General features: G+C 38.6%; 1 protein-coding gene across 5 annotated transcripts in view; it reads right to left on the reverse strand.

Annotated features, from left to right (window-relative positions):
* Positions 1 to 6,937: 6,937 nt before the first annotated feature.
* Positions 6,938 to 9,797, reverse strand: part of spata2 (spermatogenesis associated 2) — an 8,300-nt gene continuing 5,440 nt past the window's right edge. For all 5 annotated transcript variants that reach the window (XM_016519123.1, XM_016519120.1, XM_016519119.1 and 2 more), the window contains exon 3: positions 6,938 to 8,739. In XM_016519123.1, coding sequence (XP_016374609.1) covers positions 7,432 to 8,739 — 1,308 coding nt within the window. In that variant the 3' untranslated portion in view covers positions 6,938 to 7,431. The remainder of the gene's footprint in view (positions 8,740 to 9,797) is intronic.

Raw genomic sequence — 9,797 nt, forward strand, 5'->3', positions numbered from 1 at the left:
TAAATACACAGTGGTCTGTGTGACTTAAAGCAGCATGTGGTGACAGACACACACATCTGTGCTCAGAAAGGTATCCACCTTATTTTTCCCGTAAGAGTGGGCACGGCCATTTGTAAATTTTCGATGTCATTCACTTCCAACTATTTTTAGCTGTACAAAACAGCTCGTTTTGCTGCTTGATAGTGCAAACTAGTGTGTCTTGCCATGTTATTTTAATGTATTATCTTAATTACAAACATACTGGTTTGTAGTGCAAACAGTTTGACCATTTACAGCACTTTGTTATTCTTTTTGCAATTTCCCTACAGCAGCTAATGAAACGGAAGTCTCGCACATTCACAGAAAGCAACGCGTTGGCAAATAAGGTGGATAGGCTTTTTTTTTTTCTTCTATCTTTTCATACTTCATACATGACCAGAGCTTGGTATAGATAATTATATGTTTAGACATTATTAGACAGATTAATTAATAGACTACAATGTTATTTATAAATATATCATATTAATCATGTAGGCTATTAGTGCTGCACGATATACCTGTACTAAAAAGGTATCGTACGATTCCTCATTTTACTAGTACCGGTACTTTAAGAATGACAGCGTTTTAATAAGAGCCATATGTCCTGAGTTGCGTCGACATGCAGCAGCAGGACAGTGTGTGTTCGCACTCTGCTTCAGCTCCCTGCATGTTCACTGGCCGTGCCAAACTTTATATATCCGCGCAGCACTGTTTAAAATTATCGAAATTTAGGAGTTAATGAGGAACAAGCATTAATGAGAAAATAAAGTGTGGGGCGTGCTTGATGTTAAAAACAGTTATTAAGCGCAATAAACCTCGAAAAAGAACTCAGGCGCTATCACACACCCGAAGCGCGTGCACGGAAGTTCTACCTCACAGACAGCCAGTAGCCACTGTTGCCAACTCTCGCACGATAAATAAGCAACTGCAGCTTCAAAAACAAGCCCAACATTTTTTTTTTTGATGATTTATTGTCATCAATATTATTTATTATCAATTATTTATTACCAATAAATGAGCCTACAACATATTAAACTGAAACCACTCTTTTATCTGAAAAGCAAAAACATACGTTATTTTACAAAAATCAGCAAACTGCAACAAAGTGGGAACAAAACTCATCCCCAATCACCTGTGAGCAGAATAGGATTGGACAGATGGACAGATTATCTCCAATGAGGGCGAGGAGGGGGCGGGACATTTGGCAAATTACGCTACAGCACTTATATATTATTGCACTGGTTGGCTATTAACTGTGAGCAGACAGTGTCAATCAATGCATTGGAGGATACGGCGAACATAAAGAAATGAAGTTGCTTGTCAGATTTCCCTAACAAGCAACCATATTTTTTTAAATGAGCCCAAAAAAATGCAACCCGCGACCCGGAATTTTTTCACGCAACTTTACAAAAAAGAAGCCCAAAGTCGCGTATACAGGTGCATCTCAATAAATTAGAATGTCGTGGAAAAGTTCATTTATTTCAGTAATTCAACTCAAATTGTGAAACTCGTGTATTAAATAAATTCAATACACACAGACTGAAGTAGTTTAAGTCTTTGGTTCTTTTAATTGTGATGATTTTGGCTCACATTTAACAAAAACCCACCAACTCACTATCTCAACAAATTAGAATACAATCCCGCCGTGCAGTCAATTTCACTGGTTAAGGTTAGGGTAAGGTGTGGGGTAGGTTTAGAGGTTGGCATTTTTTGTAGCATAATGTAGGAAATCAACACTTTAATTGACACAACCAATAAAATCTTTAGAATCAGCGGTGGGGCGGAGATTGCACTGAAGTGAATTGGGGGAAAAATCGCGCATGCGTGTCATGTGCCTGTCTGTCAATGGGAGGAAGCCACGCCCTATTTTGGAGCTCCCACCCCGTTTTGGAGTTCCCGCCCCCATTTGGAGATCTCCGGGCTGCAGTTATACCCTTCTAGGGGGTGGAGATGGGTGGGTTTATGGATCAGGGGGTGGAGACGGGTAGGTTTAGGTATGTAAGGTGGTATATGTATTTGCGATCGCGAATTCAGATCTCGTTCAGCAGTTATTGTGCTTCAGCGGTCAAATACACACACAATCATGCTAATGTATTATTAGCTAATATTTGCTAATATTTTTACATTTTGATTATTTATTCAATTTCTGTATCATCTCTTTCTTGAATGTTAAATAGACCTACTGTACCTAAACACCTTTTATTTCCTTTGTTTTATTTTATTTGTCCTTTTGTTTGTTACTTGCATCTATGTTCTTATTATTAATAACAAAAATGACTATATCATTATGATATAAATTGTTATTGTGAAATAAAATTCCTCCTAGCATTGAATCATATTTTGGTCATATTTCCCACCCCTAGCTCATGCCCTAAGTAAACTTACCAATGTTGCAAAGATCTATACACACCTGTAGGCTCGGCTGTATCATAGTCATGATAGACTGGTTACTCACCATAGGCCTGTGTGGTGGCACTGGCATGTGATTTTTTATTTTTATGGGGGAGGAAATGCTCAAAAAGCAGAGCAGGAATACTGGTCAAGTGAGAGATTAAAAAAAAATATATATTTTATTAATTTTTATCATGGTACCGGTTCAGTAGTAGTATCGAGATATTTTAGTCAGGTATCGTATCAAAGTCAAAATGTCGGTATCGTGACAACATTAATATATATATATATATATATATATCACTGGTGTGCGGTGGTGTTCTGAAATGAGGAGGCAAAGTCCTTTAAAAAAACACAAAAAACTAAATCAAATGTAAATTCCTGTCCCAGTCACATGTTCTTGGTTAAATAAACATTACTTACGCTACCAGAAAACAACAACAACAACAACAAAAAACTATTCCATTTTATATTTTTACATTAGCAATGTAATTAATATTCTGTTTATTAAAGCCAAGTATGAATCTCATCAAGTTAGTGTTTTAAAGCATTTTACATTTATTCCAAAATAATAACTGAAGGCAGTAACAATTTAAACAATATTTAAGTGATTGTATATCTAAGTGTGTGAGTTGTTTACTTACTTTTTTTAAAATGAGTCTTCCCATTAACGCCATTTTATTGTTCATTCAGACTGATTCGAGAATGCAGAACGCGCATGAACACAAGAGGCGAGATTTATCACATGAACCAATCACAGCCCAACATAACCAGTCAGATCCAATCATATGTGACCCTTGACCACAATACCAGTCAAAAGGGTCAAATTCTCGAAATTGAGATTTATACATCATCTGAAAGCTGAATAAGTAATTTTTCCATTTATGTATGGTTTGTTAGGATAGCACAATATTTGGCCGAGATACAACTATTTGAAAATCTGGAATCTGAGGGTGCAAAAAAATCTAAATATTGAGAAAATCGCCTTTAAAGTTGTCTAAATGAAGTTCTTAGCAATGCATATTACTAATCAAAAATTAAGTTTTGATATATTTATGGTAATAAATTTACTAAATATCTTCATGGAACATGATCTTTACTTAATATCCTAATGATTTTTGGCATAAAAGAAAAATCGATAATTTTGACCCATACAAAGTTTATTTGGCTATTGCTACAATTATACCCCAGCGACTTAAGACTGATTTTGTGCTCCAGGGTCACATATCGCGATGGAGGCATTGCCTCCTCTCACGTGATTTTCCCCCATTTATTCTCAATTACCTCCCAGTAAACTCACCGCATGCTTTAGGGGGTCTGTTAAAACTCAGTGGGCTCAGGGGAGGCGAGAGGGACGTGGACTCCCGCTGTTACTTTACCTGCTGGTGTCACTGTTGGACAATGTTTCTTTAGAAAAACGAGTGATTTATACACTTTTTAATGTTATATTTTTTAATATTGGCGTTGTTTTATTTTTGTACTACAATTTTTTTTTCTCATCCAATATTTTGAGACACTTTTTATAAAAGTGCTAGATTATTTTGATAAATATTGGACAAATAATTACATAATGATATAGTTCTTAAGTAAATTAATAAGAAAAATAAAATAAAATTCATCCCATCCAGGTAACGGAACTGTCAAAAAAAAAAAAAAAAAAATCAAAGTTCGAATATTCGGCGAATTTAAAATAAAAAATCACATTCTAATGCAAAAACGTTGCATTTGAATTTTAGGTGTGCGTCAGGCTACCTTATCAGTGGCACACAAGATGCGATGACGATGTAAGTGTCGTTGCATTTGAATGTTTTTCTTAGCCTTTCCAGTTGAACCCACTGGATGTGGCGCTGCTACATTGTTCCTTCAAAATATTGCAGAAAAAGAGAACATCAATGCGGAGAAGATATTGTTCATATCCTGACGTGTTCTTTATAATTAAATATAACAATCAAATGTAAAATAATAATATAAGCTGTGTTCTGTTGCAAGTTCACATACTTCATCTCATGTTTTAGTTGTCGTGTTTTAAATAATCAGTTTATTTGTGTCCTTGACACATGGGCATGCCTCTGTTGTCTGGTGTAGGCAGGGTGTTAGTTATACTGAAACAAAAAAATATAAACAGCTTACCAAATTTAATGTGGTTTAACCATTTTTTTTTTTCTTTCTCAAACTCAATTGCACCAAGTCTGCCATAACCTTAGCCATTAACCATAACCTGCTAAGACACCAGTCAAATTGCCTCATCTAGTGTCCCCCATAGGATATGGCCTTAAATCAGTTTCTGCTGTCCAATCTTTTTATGTTAGTTATGTCTAGAGTAAAAAAAAAAAAGGATAATAAATGTTAAAGTCTACATCCACACACACATAATGTGTTTGTTTGTGTGTGTATGTATATATATATATATATTAATTTACATTAAAGTAATTACAATAATTTTAGTTTTGTAGAATATACAAAAGAAACCTAATAGATGTCACTTGCAGTGTATTGCTTAATGCGTGTACATGCAGTTTGTCTGTAACATCGTTGACAAATTCAAAAACATTTAGTTCAATGTGGTTGTTTTTAAACAGCTTTGTTTAACAATTTTCTACTAAAACCATTTTTTTTTTACTTGTACATCCTGAAAGTTCCTGAGCTGTGGTGATTCACTGAGTTCAAGCTCATGATTTATCCAAAACTCAAACACCAAAAGGCAGTGTTTTTTGTAGAACTTTATTTTTGAAATTATTTGATAAAATCATCGCTTTTAATTAATTTATATAATTATAGGTTTATACTTTCACTGACAAACATTTTGGCTAACTCCCATCCCACCCAGCCTCTTCGCCTCATCACATCTCCATTGAAGATAAAACTTGTCTGCCAGAGAGAGAGATCTGACCTCTGCAGATGTGAATTATGCTTCATGGACAGGGGGAAACCAGGAGCGGAACACACACACACACACACACACACACACACACGGATGGAGGAACATGTCAGGGTCAATTCTCTCATCAGTTCATCTCTAGTGAAATCACCACACAAACTGATTAACAGGTTAAGATGAGAACTGATTCGTGTGTGGCTTAGTCACACACGTTATCCATCACCCAGGGTTAAAACACTTTCAAATGGCTCAGTTACCGTGCAGATGAGCAGGATCTGTCTTCACAGCCTGTGGGTGTTTGGCACATTGCACTTTTGATTGGTTAATCATGCTGTCACTTTAGTGTAAAATCCAGTCAAATTATTCTTGGCTGCCGTTTTGTACTGGAAACAACTGCAGAGTTTAAGAACGCAGCAGAGTTTCATCCAACAGAGAGACAAAGGCAAGGAGAGTTAAACGACTGACCGCATCCATTAACACTCGTTTCACTAAATCAAAAACATACTGACGTTACTTCGTAAGAACATGCCATCTTTATGTCTTGTGCTAGTTTCTGTTTCCCTGACAGATTTGTTGGCCCTCTCTTTATGCTGTGAATAGACACTAAGTATCGAGTCTTGCATTGGGTGCAGCCTTCAGGTGAATGGAAAGGTTCCCTATAAGGCAGCAGGGAGAGCAGGTCGAAAGGTTTCTGAAATTAAGTATATGTAACCAGAATGATATACTGACTTAGTTTTGTTGATACAGGCACACAAAATTAACAAACAAAAAAAACAATAGTAGTAGTTGCAGGGAAAAAAAATAAAAATTAATAATTTATATATATATATATAATTAGTGTTATCTTCAAGGAAAAATCAGGCCAATTAGGGTGAATCTCACAAAAAAAACTTGCCAAGTCATATTTTACCCAAAATAAAAAAAATAAAAAAATAAAAATAAAAACACAGCATTTTTTTGCACAAAGAAAAATGATTTTTGCAAGTTCTAATTATCATAACCGTAATGTGAAAACAACATTTATAAAGTACCACTATAAGAATAAACTGTGGCAGCATAAGTTGTAGCGAATTCAGTTTATGCTCATTTTATATATATATATATATATATTCTGGATCATGAAGTAAGTGTTTAAATACTGCATCTCTGTATTTTTGCACTGCAGTAATTAGAATATTGTTTTCTCTATGTAAAATATCATATCTTCTTTGGATTGTGGGGTAAAATATGACCCATAAAATAATTTGTGACATTCACCCAGTTGTAACACTTTAGTTTATCATGGTATGCGTACACACAATCATAAATGTATTGTACAATGAATTAACAAAAAATAATTGTTTCTAATGACAGTCAGTGTAGCAAAATATTAAATTATTCTCCATTTCAATGACTTAACATTTTAACAGGTTACAACATTATAAAGGAAACCTGGACAGAGGAAAACAAATATATACTGACATAATCAGAGTATGTGCATGGAGTTTACCAAGAAGAGTTTCATGGTGATTGCAAAACATGTTAGAGGCCAGGAGCGCCCCCTCCTGGTTTTACTTTCAACAGCAGCATTTTGAACAGCGTAGGCTGACTTCTTATGGGGTTAATCCCACAAGGCATTTCTTGTCAGAGGACTCAATACAGTGACTTAACAGCAACTAGAAGTTCTGATACAAACTCACAACTGAAGCCCCATTCAACTGGGAAAACCACCCCACCATGAGAGCGATAGTCTTACATAGATCTATAGATTCACAATTCAAAATATATACTATTTACTTCCAGTGTAATTTTTTATTTTTTTTTATTTTGTTCAAGTTTGAGAAGTTCCAACTTACTCGATTCAGTTCCAGGGTTAAGTCTCTGCAAAACATTCACAGTTTCTATGTGCTGCATGGTTATTTTTCAAGTTAACAAGCATTGATACTGAATGGAATTCTCCAGTCAAACAGCTTTTTTTCCTTTGATAAAGTAGAGCTACTGAGGGACAGGAAATGCACTGCAAGATCACATGACCAAAACCAAACAACTGCCAACTGAGAAAGGAAGCAGGAAAAGTTAACAAAAAAAAACAAGGGTGGAAAAAGCAGAGATAAAAAGATCAACAGAGGCGTAGTGCACAACTGTAGCGTGGTTGTGTTCCTGGTCTATCGATACACGAGGTGGGATATGGTGCTGGACTTGAAATTGAGTTGATGATTGGGCACAAAGTTATGATGAGGATTTTTGCGGGTGCACACATCACTGCCGTAAAGGCTCATGCACATCTCACATGACACCTTGGAGCAGTTCACACAGGTGTGAGAGGACCCTGGCTTGTTGCAAAAGCCACAGCGGGAGCCGCCCACACTCAGCCGCTCACCCCCACTGCTGATGGAGCTGACCACCGGACTGCTGCCCGAACCCACGGCTTTACTGGGAAACAGCTTGGTGCTCATCACAGCTTTGTCCAGCAACAGCGAGTGGGACTGAGCGTGGGGAAGCGGGTGAGGGTGAGTGTGCGAGTGAGCGTTGGAGTAGACGGACAACTTTTCCTTGATGGGCATGTAGCCATCCAAAGGGCGGGAAGTTTTAGTGTAATCCTGGAAGCCGCAACAAGGCGCCGGTTCCACTGCATGGCAGGACGAACACAAGATCATGTCGCACCTCTGGCAAGAGGAGAGCGAAGGACAGCCCATGCCGCAGCCCTGGCACTTCATCACATGTCCCTTCAGAACCCAACTGTCCCGGGACTCTCGAGGCTCCCGGCTCTGTGGCCTAGAGGGCGTCTGGTGGCCACCCAAACCCCGTTCAGTGTACAAGTCCACCTCATCCAGGGAGGACAAGTGGTAGGAGTATGGCTCAGACGGGGGCGACTGAATTGGGAAGAAGTCAGCCACTGGGCTGTAAGAGGGCAGCGCCGCCACAGGGTAAAGAGAAGGGCTCGGTCGGATGATTTCATCCTTCAAGTCTTCTTCCGTGTCGACGAACAGTGGCTCTTTGCGCAGGCTGAGCGAGGCCTTCAGCACTGGCTTGCTGGCTTGGTGCCAGTGTCCTGCGCTGTCTGTTACATCCACCGACTTGGACGGCCGACCGCTTCGCCTTAGGTGGGCGCGGTCAATATCCACCGGCCGCACCGACAGGCGGGACAAGTCTCCTGTAAGGCTGTCTCGTCGGCGGAGGGCGTCAGCGCACCCTGCCGCATCTTCTCTGGTGTTCCTCCTCACCTCCATGGCCTCCAGCTCTGAGGCAAGACCCCGAGACATGGACACCACCTCACCGAGTAGACGGCATTCAGCCTGGGCGAGAAGCAGTTCAAAGGCGAGCTGCCGGAGGTGGGAGGATCCACCTGGATGGTCCCTAACATGGTACTGCAATTCCTGGTCTCTTGAATAGCCCATGGAACGCAGCAGTGGACGCAAGTCTGCGTCGCATATCACCGACTGCAACTGGTACACATACGGCCCTGTGAAGGTCTGTAAGAGTGAAAGAAAAGTCAATACACCGTCAACAGCAAAGATAATTATGGCGTTCATGCTGTCACGTCTCACTTTTCACATTCACAAACTTAAAAGGTTTTAATAAAAGGCTGAATAATTACTTAATGTAGTTCAGTCTCGCTGATACTTAGGGTTGGGTATCGAGAACCGGTTCCAAATTTCCAATAATCGGGTATTCGATAAGACATGTGCATTTCAATTACGCTTAACGATTCCCGCGTTCGCATTTTCATGTGATTTTAAACTATTTAAGTGCATGAAGGGAAAGAACTTGCACACTGTTTGCGTGCAAGCGCACACATCTGAAGCGCGAACACAGAGAACAGTGGTCCTGATGCAGGTTCCCGACCTGTGTCCGTTCTCGAACTGTACCGTGCATTTCCACAAAGGTTGTTCCGGGCCAGAACTGACTTCTCTTTCACATTTATCGACCAGTATGCACGAAATACGTTGGTATATCATCATAAACACAGCCGTTTTTTTGTCTTAAGTGAACGTAAACAGATGAAAACGCATGTGTAACAGTATTTTTAGAAGCGCGAGCACAGAGAACAGTGGTCCCGATGCAGGTTCCCGACCTGTGTCCGTTCTCGAACTGTTCCGTGCATTTCCACAAAGGTTGTTCCGGACTGACATTTACTTCTCTTTCACATTTATCGACCAGTATGAACAAAATACGTCGGTATATCAACATAAACACTTTTTTTTTTTAAGTGAACGTAAACAGATGAGAAAGAAAACGCATGTGTAACAGTATTTTTATATCTGTGTGTGTTCGGTGTTAAAGAGACAGCCGTCTAATAAACGTGCTGCCTATCATTAATGTTAATCAAAGAACAAAATAAAATCATTAACTGACTGAATATCTTTCGTAAATTTAATGAGGATTAATCAATATTTTATTTATTTATTAAGAAAACTATAGTGTTTTTAAACTTTTGATTTCAATTTCTGTACCTGACATTTGTTCAGTTTTATTTATTTATGCTATTGCTAATTAATTTGTTTACTTGTCTTTAACAATTTAATGTTTG

This window comes from Sinocyclocheilus rhinocerous, unplaced genomic scaffold (assembly GCF_001515625.1).
Source record: "Sinocyclocheilus rhinocerous isolate Xijiao unplaced genomic scaffold, SAMN03320098_v1.1 scaffold1049, whole genome shotgun sequence".
NCBI classification, from domain to species: domain Eukaryota; kingdom Metazoa; phylum Chordata; class Actinopteri; order Cypriniformes; family Cyprinidae; genus Sinocyclocheilus; species Sinocyclocheilus rhinocerous.